General features: G+C 38.1%; 1 protein-coding gene across 2 annotated transcripts in view; it reads left to right on the plus strand.

Moving 5' to 3' along the window:
* The window catches only part of cin (Molybdenum cofactor synthesis protein cinnamon), a 377,936-nt gene that overhangs the window by 80,869 nt on the left and 278,472 nt on the right, over window positions 1–18,595 (plus strand). For both annotated transcript variants that reach the window (XM_090403113.1, XM_090403112.1), the window contains exon 7: window positions 10,108–10,174. In XM_090403113.1, coding sequence (XP_090259239.1) covers window positions 10,108–10,174 — 67 coding nt within the window. The remainder of the gene's footprint in view (window positions 1–10,107; window positions 10,175–18,595) is intronic.

Consider the following 18,595-nt stretch of genomic DNA (forward strand, 5'->3'; position numbering starts at 1 on the left):
GGATCTGAGAGCTGGATCAGAAGTAAAACACTTGACCCAAGACTAGAGACTGCAGATATGAGAGTCCTGAGAAAGATTAGAGGCGTGATCAGATGGCATCAATGGCAATATCATATTAAAAACGAGAATATTAGGAAAGAACTTGACATTGTCAGTATCCAGGAATGCGTTAGCAGAGCTAATCTCAGGTGGTATGGTCACTTAAACAGAATGAGCGAGGAAAGAGTAGCAAAACAAGTGTTCTCTGCCAAGTTGGCAGGAAAACGACCCAGAGGAAGACCAAGATATAGGTGGATTGATACCGTACAAAGTGCCTTAGACGATAGAAATATAAGATCTAGTAATGTTGGAGTCTTGACAAATAACAGACTGATTTGGAGGAAAATTGTAGATAGGAAGTTAGTAATGATGTAAATTGTTCATGTAGTACTATCATATCCTGTACACCCCTTGAGTTTACTGGCAGGAATTTAATGATGATAATGATGATGATGAGATATCCTAACATAGTAAAAACTGACATTTCTTTTACAGGCTGATGAAATATTTCTGCCAAAAATGATTTCTTTATTTATAGTGATCAGTTTCACTTTTATTATCGAAAAATTCTAAATTATTTGATAATTATCTTGAAAAAAATTACTGCTATTGCTGCTGCTGGTCTTGCTTGCCATCTCCCAAATGAATTGTATATTGGGTATACTTTCTAATATTCCTTTCTGCCCAGTAACAAGTTGTAGACTAATGGAGATTACTACCCCCCCCCCACACACACACACTGGGAACTAGATCAAAAGAACATGCCCAGCAGGGGCATGTTCTTTTGATATTAATTTCCCCTATTAGCTAATTTTATATTAATATAAATTTTAATATAATATTAATATAAATATTAATTTCCCCTATTAGCTAATGTCACATAACTTCCTTATTTATAATAATAGGGAAATAATATGTATATTTTCTTATTTATAATTTGCAAATTTATAATAATCAAAACTTAGTTTCTGTGTCAAAAAAAATAAACGTTATGTGGAACAATTATTATGAAAAAATCACGAATGAAATAAAAACTGTACCTATGTTTCATAAATACTTTCGGGCGTCTGGTAATGTTGCAACGGGAGGTGGGGGGGGCGATGCTATGAAAGTCGAAATAAAGTTCATTTCTATTGTGAAATATGATATTTCACATTTGATGCATGCACATATGCATATTTTGTATTAGAGAATATACACAAAAGTATCACTTATATTAAAATTGGCAAAAAATATATAAACTAGCAGAAAATATATACATATCAATTTAAATAATAACTGTTTATTTCATTCTATAAAGACCGATTATACAGGGAAACCAAGAAAGTGAAAGTACAAAGAACAGTAGATTACTATATAATATAAAGAAAAAATGTAGTGATATGATTAAAGAATTTCATGTTATTCTCTATAAAGCAAAGTTGCTCCAGCGTGTCAGAAAGGAAATCTATGAAGTATTATTCGATTTCGATGGTTTTGTACAAAAATAAAAATAATATAATCTAGAACGTCGGCAGCAGGTTTTCTTTCTTTTTTTAAAAGAATATTTCAAATAATTATCGTGAATTAATTTCTTCGAGAACAAAGCAAAATGTTTTGTCTAGAAAGCGATTAGAAAAAAATTAGTGCAAAAAATTAAAAATGAAATTGGTTCTCCAAGGTAAGGCAATATTTTAGTGAAGAAAGTATGCAAGACCTTTATTTTGTCCAGAAATTAAAATTGTATTGTACAATAAAAAGAGAAAACAAAAATATAAATAATTTCTCTATTTTTAATCTATCCTATATAACTAAAATCCAGTTACCCAGCATAGAACAAGGATGTGCGTTTCTTGTTATAGGCAACTGAGAGGTAGCTACAAAAATGAGATAATCCTAACTGTAATATAAATGGCATTCACCACCACTTACAAACATCTAAACCTGACCTTATTTTGAACAAAACCTGAACTCTTCAATCACTACTCTGCACTTCAACTTCACTAACAGCACTATGCTCTCCTTTTGGCACAAGATTGGAGTTTGCAACACTGGGAGTGAATGGCAAATCTCGAATTTGCTTCTTATGACATGCTCTTCAAAATTTCCTTTCCTCAAAATTCTCAAATTTCCTTTTCTCATTTGTTTTCTGTCTCTATCATGGTCCAAATATGATAAGCACTATGGCCTTTTTTTCATTACTTGGCATTGAATGTTGAGTATCTAGTCTAAATACCCAATTGGTGAATTTATTTCACAATTCATAATAGCTTTCTTTCTTCAATTCCACTGATCAGACTGGAAGAGATGTACAGATATTCAACGTCAGCAACAGTCTTTTTCAAATTGACCATCTGTCCACCAGAATATCTGATAATCCTCTCCACGCTCCCTGAAGCGCAAAACTGAACTAACCCGCTGTTCTCAAATGCAGATTAACACATTTTAGTCTACTATTGCACAGAGAAAACATTTAACAGAAGAAGTGATTTGGTGCTGCTATCTACTTTTGATTTAAGAAAGTTGAATTATTGCACTTTTACTGTATATGCCAACCTCAATCATCACCTCATTTAAGTTTCCTTTTCTACAGAACTTCCTTCATCCAACCACTATCAATTTCCAGCAGTGACCAACTTTTTCTTTATGTCAATTGCTTTTTCTCACATGTGGAAAAATTCCCTGACTTCTTCCTTAGAACCTTCTGTGGGACCACATGCCCAAATAAGTTGATGTGACTTGGGATTGGGAAGTGCTGGTGGATTGTGAGTTAAAGTTCAGAACATATTGTGAAAGTGGCTAAAATAATCATAGGGATAGGGATACAGATACATCATCATCAAATTCCTGCCATGTACCCTCAAGGGGTGTACAGGATATGACAGTACTACATGAAAAAATTACATCATTACTAACTTCCTATCTACAATTTTCCTCCAAATCAGTCTGTTACTTGTCAAGACTCCAACATTATCAGATCTTATATTTCTATCGTCTAAGGCACTTTGTACCGTATCAATCCACCTATATCTTGGTCTTCCTCTGGGTCGTTTTCCTGCCAACCTGGCAGAGAACACTTGTTTTGCTAATCTTTCCTCTCCCATTCTATTTAAGTGACCATACCATCTGAGATTAGCTCTGCTAACGCATTCCTGGATGCTGACAATGTCAAGTTCTTTCCTAATATCCTCATTTTTAATATGATATTGCCATTGATGCCATCTGTTCACGCCTCTAATCTTTCTCAGGACTCTCATATCTGCGGTATCTAGTCTTTGGTCAAGTGTTTTACTTCTGACCCAGCTCTCAGATCCATAAGTTAAAATTGGTTTGAACACAGTCTTGTATACAGCTAATTTAGTGTTCCGACTAATTTCTTTCTTATTCCATATGAATTTATTCAATTGACTTCCCACGATACCAGCTTTGCTGATTCTGTTGTCTATTTCTATATTTAGTTTACCATCTTCAGTAAAAATCGTGCCTAAATAGCTGAAATGTTTTACTTGTTCCACAGGTTCTCCATTCACAACACAGTTGACATTTTCAATGATTCTGCCTATTTTCATTGTCTTTGTCTTTTTATTGCTGACCTTCATACCATATCTATTACAACAGCTATTCAATTTAGTCAGAGAATCTTGCAGACTTGTAGCGGATTTATTTAGAAGTATAACATCATCCGCATAGAGCAAAGAGCTGACATTAACATCTCCAATTTTGATATCAGGTTTAATACCACATTCCTTCATAATGTGATCCATATAGATAATGAATAACAGAGGGGATAATGTACATCCTTGTCTCACACCAGATTTAACATTAAACCATCTTCCTGTACTTCCTTCAATTCTGACTGCTGACTCACAACTCAAATAAAGACTAAGTATTGCTTGATATAATGCCCCATTGACACCATACAGGGTGTTCGGGATAAATTTGACATATTTATAATTAATTATATTTTTCCGTAAGTTACATGTATTAACACACACTTCTCTTCATTTAAAAGTTTGGACCCTTCTTCATTCATATACAAGATGTCAGAAAGGATGGATAGCTGGAACCCACCTGAATCATGGAAGAGAATAACTTGTATCATGATGATTCGTGCCCGCCATCAAAATAAGGATATTACGACTGCTGCCCAATGCTCCCTGAATACAGTAAAAACAATCAGGCATGAACTAGAGACTTGCAATGGTGACTACGAGGATGTAGCAAGAAGAAAGATCCCTAGCAGACGATCTGATTGCGTTCGTACAGCAGAATTCCTCGCAAATCTGCAGGAACAGGTGTTGAAGAACCCTGGCATTGGAATTCGGGCTTTGTTCGTGGAGTTGCTAACTGTAGTCAAGCCCTGGATAACAAGGGTAGCCAATGGTAGGCCATATGTATGGCAGCAGGATTCGGCCCCTTGCCACACCTCTGGGAAAAGTCAAAAATGGTTGTCTGAAAATTTCTACGACTTCACCAGTCCAAATGTTTGGCCTCCAAACTCCCCAGACCTTAACCCCATGGATTATTTTGTATGGGGCGCAGTTGAAAAAGACACCAATCGCACTTCCAGTAATACAAAAGCCCAGTTAATGGATAAAATTAAAACAGTTTTTGCGGCCCTTCCCAGGGAGACTGTAGCATCAGCTTGTTCGAGGTTCCGAAGCAGAATTGAAGCTGTGATCGATGCTAATGGTGGTTATTTTGAGTAAATCTTGTTGATAGTATTGTAATTAACTCTGCCTGTAATGTTTTTTTGTCAATTCATTAAATTTAATAGATACAAAGAAGATTTTCTTTTTCCTTACGAAACTGTCAAATTTATCCCGAACACCCTGTATAACTGCAGCGTATTGAATAGCTTCTCTCTTGGCACCTTGTCATATGCCTTTTCCAAATCGACAAAACTTAAATACAGATCTTTGTTATATTCCCATGCTTTCTCGACTATTTGTCGTAAAGTGAAGATCTGATCCTGACAGCCTCTATTTGGCCTGAATCCAGCTTGTTCTTCACCAAGCTTTTCTTCCACAATTCTTCTCAACCGTTTTTCAAGTATACTTGCATAGATCTTGCCAGGAACACTCAGTAGGGAAATACCTCTGTAATTCTCACATTCAGTTTTATTACCCTTTTTATATATGGGTACTATGAGAGCTCTACTCCAATCATCGGGAATTCGTCCCTCTGTCCAGGCTTTCTGAACTATGCAGTGCAGCCACTGTAAGACTCTTATACCACCATACTTCAGCATTTCTGGTCGAATACGTCTACTCCTGCTGCTTTTCCATATTTCAAGCCTTGATGGCTTTTTCTACTTCAAGTATGGATATGTATTCCTGACTGCATGCCTGGTCAGTGTTTTTTATCACTGTGCTGTCATCACTGCTTGTTTCATTTAGCAGTTTTTCAAAGTAATTATTCCATACTTCAAGGATATCTTTTTCTCCTGTTTTCATTTCACCTTTATCATCTCTAATTCCTTTTACAGCACTCTTTCCTCCATTCCTAAGCTTCTTCAACAACCTCCAGAATATTTTGCCACCTTCTTGATATTTATTTTCTATATTCTTGCCAAAGTCCTCCCATGACTTTTGTTTAGCTAGTTTTACACACTGTTTAGCTTTCTTACATTTGTCTCTGTATTCTGTAAGAGTAAAAGCTGACTTATTTGCCAGAAGCTTTTGATATGCTTTCTTCTTTTCCTTCACTGTCTCTTTAACTTCCTGTGTCCACCAGGGAGTTCTGATTTTTTTATCTTTGCACACAACCTCACCACATGCCTCTCTGGCAGAATCAATCAATGTTTCCTTCAGAGTTTGCCACTGAATCTCCAAGGTTTGATTCCTGTTCTCAAACTCTTTCATTTTCTTTTCAATAATATTTCTGTATTTTAGTCTACAGTTTACATCTGAGAGCTGCTCAACTTTTATTCGCTTTAAAACTTTCTTACATGTTATTCTTTTCAATATGAAATTCAATTTTATCCTGCTCAAGACTAAATAGTGATCACTTCCAATTTCAAATCCTCTGTACACTCTGGTGTCCTGCACCAGGGAGAAAACATCACTATCAACAATAACATAGTCAATGAGACTTTTCTTATTCCTAGCCTCTTCTCTCCATGTGAATTTGTGCACATTTTTATGTTGGAACATGGTGTTAGTAATAACCAGTCCATGTCCTGAGCAGAAATCCAACAGATATTTGCCATTATTATTAGCTTTGCTCTTTTCTCCAAATTTTCCCAAAATATTTTTTTATGTCTCACAATCATTTCCTACTCTACTATTTAGATCCCCAACAACGACCAACTTTTCCTTTTTCATTGTGTGAGTTGCTTTTTTCGAAAGCCTCAAAAAATTCCTCCACTTCTACATTAGTAGAACCTTCTGTGGGACCATAGGCACAAATAAGTCTCATTGTCCAGTTCCCCATTCTCATATTTGCCCACATTACTGTACTTGAGACTGACTGTCATTCAAGAAGATTAGCCTCGTATTTTGTGTTGAATACTATGGCTACTCCTTCTTTTCCTTGATTGTTATTGCCTGAATATAACATTTTGTATTTATTGCTCAGAAAGATCTCACCAGTTTTGGTCTTTTTTGTTTCAGTCACCCCTATTATGTCGATCTGCTACTTATCTAATTCCTCAGCTAGCTCCATTTCTTTGCCATTCAGGCTTCTTACGTTGATAGTACCGATGTTTAACTCTGGTGATGTTGAGTTGGGGTTTGTTTTCAGATTTGTTCCAGTAGCTGACTTTTCGCTGTTCGCCCTGGTTCCCTGGCAAAAACAACGGGGGCCTTGTTTAACCGGGCGACGCCCCAGCCGGCATGAAATTTTGTCATGTTGTACCATCATTTTTTATTTTGGTTTAACCAATAAGAATACAATTTGGTCGGCTAAATCCCAAATTGCCAGCCTATCCTCGTTCGTTCAGTATCAAAGTAGATACCCAACAGGGTGCACCATGAGAAGGTGAGGATTGGACATTAGGTCAGAAGCCCTGGTCGGTTCTCCGCATTCCTTTAAAGGCTATGTGGAGGTCTCCTCTCAGTTATACAGCTTTGACCCTTAAGCACCCCCTGATACAAATACTTGTTTGGTAATTACTTGTTTTATTGAAGAACAAACTGACAGCTTCCTTTGTCACATGCTGAAAGAACTCTTTGGAATTACCCTTACCTTGAGCAGCTAGTTTCCTTTTGTACTACTCTGATTTTATCTTCCTTACCATATTGGTTAACCTTCTGGCCTCTGTTTTGTACTGCTTGTGTGCTTGTTGATGCTACTCATGCACTATAAATGTCTAACCCCTGCAGTTTCTTATGCCATGGCACTACTCTAAAGTATTTTCCTTAGTTTGTTGTAATTATCAAGCTGCATGATCACTCTAACCACTTTGCAGCAATGTGGTCACATTGGGTACTCACAAATTCTCTGAAGCATTTACAAGATCCAGCACTCTAAAATATCTGATATTCCACCAAATTTCCTTCCACTCATACAACCCTTTCTCCTTCTAATCTATGTTCCCATAGTTGAAGTCCTCCATAATAATTTTCACAAACAAATAATTACTTGTTTATGACTACCATCCTTTGCATCCCTATAGCATTGACCTTTGCTGCATATAGCATCCACCAACTGTATATATGAGGCCTCAAGCGCAAAACTGAACTAACCCGCTGTTCTCAAATGCAGATTAACACATTTTAGTCTACTATTGCACAGAGAAAACATTTAACAGAAGAAGTGATTTGGTGCTGCTATCTACTTTTGATTTAAGAAAGTTGAATTATTGCACTTTTACTATATTAACATTGTGTTTTAGGATAGTTTAATGTTATAAACTCAAGACTAGAAAAAAGTGGTTTAGTCCACTCTTGCACCAAGAATGGATTCTCATACCAGATGGACTCAAAGGTACTGCCATCACCACCCTCCTGCTGAACTTATACACTGTCTGATCAAAAGTATCTAGACAGCCCTCTGTAATTTGTAAACTGACGTCTAGATGTCAGTACGACCTCACTTACCAGTATAAAAGGAGGCACTGAGCTGTGTGTGTGTGTTGTTCAGTGGCAAGAAGTACGAGCAGAATGGTTAGGTCGAGGGAGCACAGTGACTTCGAACGTGGACTAGTTATTGGTTGCCACATCAGTAAGAAATCTGTCAGAGACATTTCAACCCTCTTCAAGTTGCCCAAGTCAACAGTTGGTGATGTGATTGTGAAGTGGAAACGTGAAGGCACAACCACAACAAAACAAACCATGGTCAGGTAGGCCGTGTTTAATGACAGACAGGGACCGTCAAGCATTGAAGAAGGTGGTTTGTGGAAATCACCAGACATTGAGTGAAACAATCACCTGAGAGTTCTGCAGTGCTACTAACTGTCCAACCAGCACCTTGATTGTGTGTCGAGAGTTAAGAGGAATGGGGGTTCCATGGTTGAGCAGCTGCCCATAAACCAAACATTTCTCCTGTGAACCCTAAGCACTGCCTGCATTGGTGTAAAGGGCGATGCCACAGGACAGTGGACAACTGGAAACATGTGATATGTAGTGATGAATCATGCTTTTCCATGTGGCAGATGGGACTGTCTGGGTGTGGCAAATGCTTGGAGAATGATTCCTGCAAGCATGTGTAGTGCCAACAGTGAAATTTGGAGGAGGTGGCGTTGCAGTGTGGGGGGTGTTTTTCATGGAATGGCCTTTGCCCTCTCCTAACACTACACGGAAATCAAAATGTAGAAGGGCACAAGGACATTTTGACCCATTACTTACTGTCTATGGTAGATGATCAATTTGGTGATGACTTGTATCTATCAGCATGACAATGCTACCCGCCATAGAGCAAGGTCTGTGAGGGAATGGTTTGTGGACAATAATGTTCCAGAAATGGACTGGCCAGCCCAGAGCCATGACCTGAATCCCATAGAACACCTTTGGTATGAATCAGAACACCAGCTTTGCTCCAGACCCCAACGACCCACATCATGAACTGCTCTGGTTACAGCTCTTCAGGAAGAATGGGTTGCCATTCCTCGAGAGACGTTCCAACACCTGGTAGAAAGCCTCTCAGGCAGAGGTAGAGCTGTCATAGAAGCAAAGGGTGGACCCACTCTGTATTAATGCCCACTACTGGAAAGTGTGTCACAGGGGAAGTCTGATTACAGTTTTGAGTAGTTGTCTGGATACTTTTGATCAGATAGTGTACTATTTTTGGCTGCAATGCATCTGCTATGATCAGCAGTGCTTTGATTATATTATTTATAAGTACAAGCATATTGTATTCTTTTTCTATACTTAAATTTATGTTGCACACACAACTAAATAAGAATAATGGTATTCTTTCCCTTTATTAATTTTATATATATTTTTGTATTTTTATGTATTTGTTACATAATTTGGAAACCCTGTTGCAGAGACAAGACATGGAACCTTTTTTCAAGTCACCCCTAGCTTCTAGTAAGTGGGACTGTAGTTTCACACCCAGCAATGAAATTCATCTCTCACTTAAAGTTTTTCACAAATATCCATTCCCATATCAGGATTTGAATCCATAGTATTTGTTGGTTGGAGAGCAGATATGCTAGCCATTCAGTCATCTAAGTTTGCAAGTTGCTACAAGTAACTAACTCCTCAATAAAACTTGCTACCGTTGTCCCATTTTCAAAGTGTAGCAAAAATATGATTATACTATTTTGCTATTTGGATGTGGAAAATATGACTTCTGCTACTGAGTAAATGACTAGCATCTCCAGGGGTCTAACCTCCCATTGATGAGGCCTCAATAAAGATCACATCCAGTTCAGGAAGTAACTTGAGTCATAATATAGGAATGATGCAAAACACTTTCCAGAACTTGGACTTAATATAATGCAAACACACTTTTTTTCCAGGAAGTGTGTTTTGCATTATAGGATAATTAGGGCTACTTGTATTAAAGTCAGTTGCTTTTATTATATAGAAAGCTATTATCAAAATATTTCATACAGTCTTTTATTGTTTACTTATGTTAGGATAAAACATGGGCAAAAATAAGAATTTGTTTCTTTTCTAATGTTGTTTCTTTATTATACAGATCTGTCTGTGGTATATGTAATCAGACATTGATCATTAACCTTCCTGGAAGTGCTAAAGGATCTCAGGTAATATAAATAATAATTTTTTTACTTATTGTTCTGCAATAACAGACCAAAACTTATAGGTAGATTTTTTTAACATTACATTGTATTATTATATGTCCATTACATATGATTTCATGCATTTGTGAGGAAGGGGTAACATTTCCCTTCAGTTGGGGTAACATTTCCCTGAGCCCAAATCCTGTCTAGGATATGAGGAAATCTAAGTGCTTAACTGTAGTTATTGTTCATGTTAAATAGTTCTGGTATTGACTTCATATAAAAGTTTTTTATATGTGGTCATAAAAGTTTTTTAATTCTTTGGTTTCTTATGCTCTCTGGTGTACTTCATCAGGCATCTAGTTATTTGTCAAGTTGAAAATGTAAAAGAGTAAAATGGATTCTTGAAACAAAAACTATCATTAATAGAAAATCTATAAATTAACTGTAATTAACTATAATTACAAAATTTAGTTAATATAATGTTGATTTGTCATACACACATGACTTTATTGTTCATCATAATAAAAAAATTGTGGTGACAACATCTGTGTTAGAGTAATGACTTTAATTTAACATAAATTAAAGTCATTAATTTAGGATTAGAGTAGGAAGCATTGTCCAGAATATTCAGATACCTCTCAAAGTTCAATGTTTGTGGCACCAAAACACAGTTCTGCAACCAAACCATGAAAAACAGGATCCTGCCATCACAATGCCACCTCCAAATTTCATAGCTGGGGTTACACACTCTAGTAAGAGACATTCACCAGGCATCCACCACACCCATCCATCTTGGTAGAGGGTGTATCATGATTCTTCTTCTTTCAGTTTAATGGACCATTTAGGTCTAATGCTTCCATCACTAGGTTTCGCTATCGGTCTCTGTCATAAGCTGTGTCTAGTATAAAGTGTTCGTCCAGCTGTCTTAAGTTTCTCATAACACCTCTCCCATCCATCATTGTGTTTGGGATCTTCCTCTGGGTCTTTCTTTGTGAATTTTATTTGTAAGGACTATGATTAACTGGTCATCTGCTCTCCATATGTGTGACCAAACCACTGAGTTTTCTTGCATCTTGTAAATGACAGGATGTTGGATCTTAGAAACAAGTTTTGTAGTTCCTCATTATGTCTTTGTTCATACAATCCAGTATTTTGATTGTAAGATGGTCCAAAATTTATTCTCAGTAGTTTCTTTCAAATGTGATAAGTTTTCTATTATCTCCCTTTGGAGGGAGATATTGAAATGTTTCACTACCATAGATTAATATTTGTGGTAGATAGAGTTTTTCTTTGGATTTTCTTGATAATATTCTAGACTTCTGGAGTTGTAAAATTGCTAAATATCCACAATGGTCTTGTTTATTCTTTTCTCTAGCTCAAGGGTCACCAAACTTCTTTGACCGTCGACCCCCTTCAAGAGTTTCTTGACTTTTTATCGATCCCCTCTATTTTACTATTACGCAATTTTAATATTACCTAATATGTATGTTGATGAATTTTAGAACATTAACGCTCACTTGTGTGTTGATGCCAAAAATGAGACTGGGTTCGAATACGTGTAAGTATAAGTAAATAAGCAACCATGCACGTGTTGCAATCTCGCTCCTGCCGCGCCGGCTGGGCGGGAACCACTGACATCCATTTATTGGTAAATACGTCATTTTGGCCTATACTTGATTGGCTTCCGTAACTATTTTTATGACCTTGCTCGATCTTACAGGTCCTGTTCATGTCACTGTTCCCATGATTCACTCTTAATTGCGTTGTCATTCAGAATGGAGGTAATCCAAGTTAACCGAATTAAATATTACCCGTACAATGATGTCATATTTTTTTCTATCGACCCCTTTGGCGACCACTGCTCTAGCTCTTGATATATCATTGTAGCTATTAAAGTTGACTAATAGATAGTTAAAATTATCTGCTTGCTCAGAGATATAATTATCAACAATCAAGTTGGATTGGCCTTGATGGTTCCTTGAAATGTATATTTAGTCTTTTCCTGGTTTAGGACAAGACCCATAGGCTTACTTGCCTTGATTAAATTACACACAGTGTGTATAACATCTTCATGAGAGTCTCCAGAGATAACATTGTCATCAGCATAAGCCTAGTATATTGTTCCCATTTATTTCCATCCTTCTTTGTTCATTTAGATCTCAATGACTCTTTCCAATGCTAAATTGAACAGGGTTCAAAATAAAATCTGGACTCTACCAGATTTTATTTCAAAACTTGATGAATGTACAGGAGGAAATGTGTCTTGTAGAGGGTGTGGTGATTACAAAGTCTTATCATATTTATATACTTTTATGGTATTTTTAAGTCTCATTGCATCCCATAATGTGCCTTTAATGTACACTGTCATATGCTTGTTTATCTACATATGTTTATTTACATCCACAAATACTAGATGCAATCTTTTATCAAATTCATAATGTTTTTTAGCAATTATTGGAGAGTGAAAATATGATGTGTCATCGCCTTTCCCTTGCAGAAGCCACACTGATAATTTTCCAATAATATTTGACACGTGCATTAATTCTTTTCCAGATTGTAGCAATATTTTGTAGCAGTGTCCAAGAGAGAGAGAGAGAGAGATAGAGATTTTTTTTTTTTTATATCTGATCCACACATGAAAAGTCACAAGACCTATAGCAGATTAGTGCTGTGTGTGTGTGTGTGTGTGTGTGTGTGTGTGTGTGTGTGTGGGCAACAGGATAAGAAGAAAGGAGGAATTTGTCAGCATTTTGTTTGAATAGCTGAGTTGTATTCTTTGAGTTGTATTCCAAAGAATAGAAGTAAATGGCAGAAACAGAAGAGAAGACAGTAAATGGTTCGATAAGTTTCAAGAATGGACTGCAAAAGGACAATGGTTAGCAGTGGCTCTTGTTCCAATGATTTTGCAGGAAAATAGGGGAATAATAGTAGCCAATTCAAAAGAGTACTGTCCATGAAAGTATCTGTAAAAGATGTACAAGGCAGAAACTGAATCTCTGTGAGAGAGGGATCATTAATTAGCTGGATTGCACTTTTCTGGATAGAATCGAGCAATCTTAGAGAGGATTTTGGTGCACCACCTGAAATATGGGAACAATATTCCATACTTGGATGGATTTGGGATTTGTATAGAGTTAGCAGCTGTGAAGGCATGAAGTAGTGTCTTGTGCAAAAAAATGCACCAATTTTTTTTTCGCAGATAAAGTTGAAATGTGTTTGTGCCATGAAAGAAAGATCAGAGGTATAGGTGGTGTCCAAGAAGGAAAATCTGGATATTATTGAAGGTGGTGGTGGTGGGGAAACAGTTCAGACTGTTTCTAGTCTGAACAAATTCATCTGTTCTATCCAGTGATGAGCTATGGAAATTTTAACAAAGGGCTCGCATCGGCAAGCTAAAAAGAAACAAAAGCCTAATTTAGCCCTTATAATACTTATATTGCGACTTTATAATTCCTGTAGGATATCAATCATTAATGCTAGATCTTTTAAAAATTCCAAATTGGGAAGTCGGTTTAAAAAGCCCTTATGTTTATCATTGGATGCAAAATGTTTTCATAAAGCTGGGCAATTTCTCCACAAAGCAAGAGCAGTTCGTAAACTGCAAGCTGCCCATCGTGGTATAAACACACGGGTGATCTTTAAAATTTCGATACCCAGGTCTTTTGCAATCGTATTTAATTCTCATTGATTTTTTGATGATTGATGATAAAAAGCATATAATTTATCCATAAATATTTTCAAAATGATTTATTTCTTTAATGTTTTTTATCGAATCGTCTAATGCTAAGTGTAAACGATGAGTGCAATGCCAAATCACAACTTTGGGAAATGTTTGTAGAAGTTTGATTGCAACACCTAATTTGTTTCCTAACATTACACTAAGTCCATCAGAACAAAATGCAATGAAATTATTTTTTATATAGTTATCAGAAAATCCATATGAATTTAAAGTAGCAATTATAGTAGCATGTATACATTCCACAGTGGTATTTTCTAGTTCTACAAGATTATTAAACAAGAAGAACAAGCCGCTCGCAAGTTTCAGAAAAATTTAACAAAGGACTTGCACGAGCCGCTGCAAGCCCCTTATAGCTCACCACTGGTTCTATGACTAGTCACACATTCTTCTCTATTCTCACTATTTAAAGGTCTCTCATCACTAAGATTTGGGTCAATATGAACTTTGTTATAGTTGGAGAGTTGATCATCCGAGGTCGTATGTCTTTCTCCTTCTTGACTATTACATCTTCTCCGCCTGTGGGTTGCATGTCTCTCTCTGTCCTTGTTCAGCCAGTGATTGTCTACCTTGTGTGAGTTCCCCCTTCTTTCCCCACACTCTTTCTAACAAGTCTCCTAGGCAGACAAATCTGTCAGATCTACTCTTGTACAATCTCAGCCTGTTTGAGTGCACAGTTAAAGTTTTTCCTCGGTTTGTCCTTTCTCTTATTTTGAAAGTTACCGGTGACAGTTTTTCCAAGATTTCATATGGTCCAGCAGCACTCCTTCCTAGTTTTTCTCCCTTCTTATTGGTAGAGGTTCTAGGAGGACTAAATTTCCTGGTTTCAGGTCCTTATACCTTCTTAGTTTATTGGCGTATGTTCTTGCTCGTTGTGAGCTACTGTTACTGGCTTCAGCTACCAATTCATGCGCTACTCTATTCTCCATTATTAGATTATTAAGGTATTCATCAATATCAGGAAATCCAGTATTGATTCGTGAGCTTTTAAAGTTGTTGGGAAATAAAGGCTCAAACCCATATAGTATAACTGCAGGGGCTTCCTTAATGGCAGCATGAAGCACAGTTCTACATGCAAACAGAGTGTGGGCAGATAAGCATCCCAGTTTGATATCTGACTGTTCGCTAGTTTGGAGAGAGTGTGCTTCAGTGTCCTATTCATATGATAGGGAGTGGTGTACAATTTTCTTATCTTTAGTAATTTACAAAGCTGTAGCATGACTTCAGCTGTAAAGGTAGAGCCTTGACCCAAGAGGAGAGTTTGGGGCGTTCCATATCTAGAAATGATAAGCTTAAATAGTTTGTCTGCCATGGTCCTTGCTGTTTGATCTTTCATCGCTGTGGCTGAGAATCTAGAGAACATATCTGTTATCACCAGAATATATTTGTTCCCCTTCGAGGTGGTGGGAAGAGGTCCAATAATATTGATGGCCACAGCCTGAAAGGGACGTGTGGGGATTGGGCCTTTCCTCCGATGCTTGACTTTTGCTGGCATAGGTGGCAGGAGGATACATGTGACTCGACATCCTCTCTCTCTCTCTCTCTCTCTCTCATGCCCTTCCATATGTACCTGTCCCTCACTCTTATCCACGTGCTATTGAACTCTTGATGACCCGCTATGTCCGAGTCATGAAACGTGTGGAGCACCCAAGGAATCATGACCTTCGGAACCAGAATTTTATCCTTCCATCTCCCTGTGACGTCTTGTTTTGACAACAGAAGACTGTCCTTGTCTACATGCAAGGTGTTAAAGAACGATTGTACCTCAGAGAGTTTCTCACCCTTCAATACCTTCTGAGATTTTTCCCAGACTTGAAGGTGGGGGGGGGGGGGGAGTGTTTTTGTTCTCTTCTAACTCATCGGCTCTGTATGGAATTGACAATTTCTTCTTCTGGATTGGTGCTCTCCTCTCGTTTAAGGTCCAAAGACCTGGACAAATAATCCGCTACTACATTGGTCTTCCCAGGGATATAATTTACCTCTACATCGAATTCCTGCATTTCCAGAGTCCAACCATAATTCTCTGGTTCTTATCTTTCATGGATGAGAGGAACGACAGAGGCTTGTGATCTGACTGCAGGATGATCTCTTTCCCCAGCAACATATATCTAAACTTTCTAAGGGTGTAGACAATGGCCAGTGCCTCCTTTTCTATTACAGAGTAGTTTTTTTCTGAGGAGGAGAGCTTTCTGCTAATGAAGGCAATAGGCCTAAAATCCTCCCCTTCCTTTTGTTCCACTACTGAGGCAATGGTGTCATTTCAGTCATCAGCCGAGAGGAAAAAGGTTTGTCTGAGTTTTGGGTAAGTGAGGACAGGTGATCTGGTCAAAGCCAAGTTTAGGGATTGGTAGGCATACTGTTGTCCCCCCCCCATGTGAATTTCACCCCCTTTTGGGTGAGCCTCACAACCGGCTCCATTATTTTTGAACACTCAGGAATGAATTTTCTGTAGAAATTAACATTCCTAAGTATCTCTGAACTTGCCTAACAGTGGTGGGAATTCTGGCTTTCAGTATGGCGGTCACATTAACCTGAGTGGAGATTATCCCAGCCTCACTGGGATAATCTCCACTATGTGTCCCAAATACTTGACTTCCCTAAAAAAAAACTGACACTTGGAGTACTTCAGGGAGAGTTGGGCTTCGCTCATTCTATTCAAAATGCCCAGTAAATTCTCCTGCCTTTTTAAATCAGACGAGTAGATCAACAGGTCGTCCTTGAAGTAGAGAAGCCTAATGGTAGCTTGAGGTTTGTGTAGGACTTGCAAGAGGTAAACAAAGTCACCAGACCCATTGACTTTCCTTTGTGCAAAATCGAAGAATTGTTGATAGGTCTGGAAGGAACAAGATACTTCTCAAAGTTGGACCTGAACTCAGGCTACTTTCGGATCCCTCTTAGGAAGGAGGACAGGAAGTACTTTGCTTTCACCACAAGATGGCAAAAGTACCAACTTTGTCGACTTCCTCAAGGAGCCAGAAATTCAGTCATAAGCTTTCAGTGTCTGATGAACTCCATCCTTCAGACAAGTTGGGGAAAGGAGTCATATCCCCAACTTGTCTGAAGGATGGAGTTCATCAGACACTGAAAGCTTATGACTGAATTTCTGGCTCCTTGAGGAAGTCGACAAAGTTGGTACTTTTGCCATCTTGTGGTGAAAGCAAAGTACTTCCTGTCCTCCTTCCTAAGAGGGATCCGAAAGTAGCCTGAGTTCAGGTCCAACTTTGAGAAGTATCTTGTTCCTTCCAGACCTATCAACAATTCTTCGATTTTGCACAAAGGAAAGTCAATGGGTCTGGTGACTTTGTTTACCTCTTGCAAGTCCTACACAAACCTCAAGCTACCATTAGGCTTCTCTACTAGAATTAGGCTTCTCTACTAGACTATTCCACTGGAGTTAGATTTTTCGATAATACCAGCATTTTCATAGTCCTGCAACAACTTCTGTAGCTTATCCAAGTGCTTAAGGGGGGGGGGGGGTTGATATTGCTTCATGTACACGGGAAAATCTCACGTGATCTGAACAGCATGCTCAACTCTTAGTGCAGGTCAAGGAGCCAACCTCTTCTGTGAACATATTGGGATAATGTTGGAATATCAATTGAAAAACTTCTCGATCTCTGTTCTTTCTTGCTCTGACTTTGATAACCTAATGGCATTATGCACCATTTTCTTCTCCATTCAGTCGAGTCTCCTTCCAAATTTTCCACTTCAATTTCTAATGCCTACTCACTTTCCTTTCACTTCCTGCTCTAAACTTAGGTAGGAACTTTTTTCCACAAAGGGATATTGTTTCGCTAGCAAAGTTACACATGAAATGATGCCTCTCCAAGAAGTCGAGACCCAATATGACTTGGTCACTTGTATCTGCGAGTTCAGGGAGGAACAGCATCTCATGCGAGAGACTCACTGGGAAACACGGTATGGAAAGCCTCACATTTACTTTCATTATTGCAGGGAGTTCAATCCTGGCAATTCCTATAATCTTAACAGGCTTATGCAACTCAATAAGAACATCAGGGGAAATATTGAATTTCTTGACTAGTGTCATAGGAATTACAGATATATGGGCCCCAGTGTCGAGTAGGAAGTTGCATGGGATCTCTTCAACAAACCCCTCTACAAGGGACAAAGGCATTCATCCTCTTATCTCTGCAACTGCCACATTTTGCATTCTGCAGGTATCAAAATTAGGTGAATTGGGCCTACCAACTGACTCATCAGAGAGCTCAGCAAAAGTCCCCTTGGGTCCACTTGAATCTAATTTTTCTTCATGTTCCTTGCCCAGTTGGATACCTTGTACAGAGGAGTTTGTTCCCACAGAGCGATTAGTAGAGTCCATGGGCTCCTGTCCTGTCTTATGTTCTCTATCTGATGATGGGCTTTGCCTCCTTTCTCTCTTGCACCCTTGATGATCTGATGTCTCTTTTTTTTTTTTCCCCATAGAGGTGTGACTATATCCGAGTGATCTCAGAAGCTTAATGCCTTTTTCAGAGTCGGAATGGCTCTCGCATCCTGAGTGGAGGGGTATCTGTGCACCGGACCCTTCCAGAAATAATCGTCTCAGAGAAGTATCATGAGCCATCTCTTCTAATACTCTTTCCCTCTCCTTAGCTAATCTATAACATCCATCTAAGCTTTTCGCTCATTTCTTATATATTACCTCCTGCAACCCATCACATAACCCCTACCTAAATTGCTGGAAAGCT

This window comes from Typopeltis vanoorti, chromosome 13 (assembly GCF_054136105.1).
Source record: "Typopeltis vanoorti isolate ZY-2024b chromosome 13, IOZ_Tvanoo_1.0, whole genome shotgun sequence".
Classification (NCBI taxonomy): Eukaryota; Metazoa; Arthropoda; class Arachnida; order Uropygi; family Thelyphonidae; genus Typopeltis; species Typopeltis vanoorti.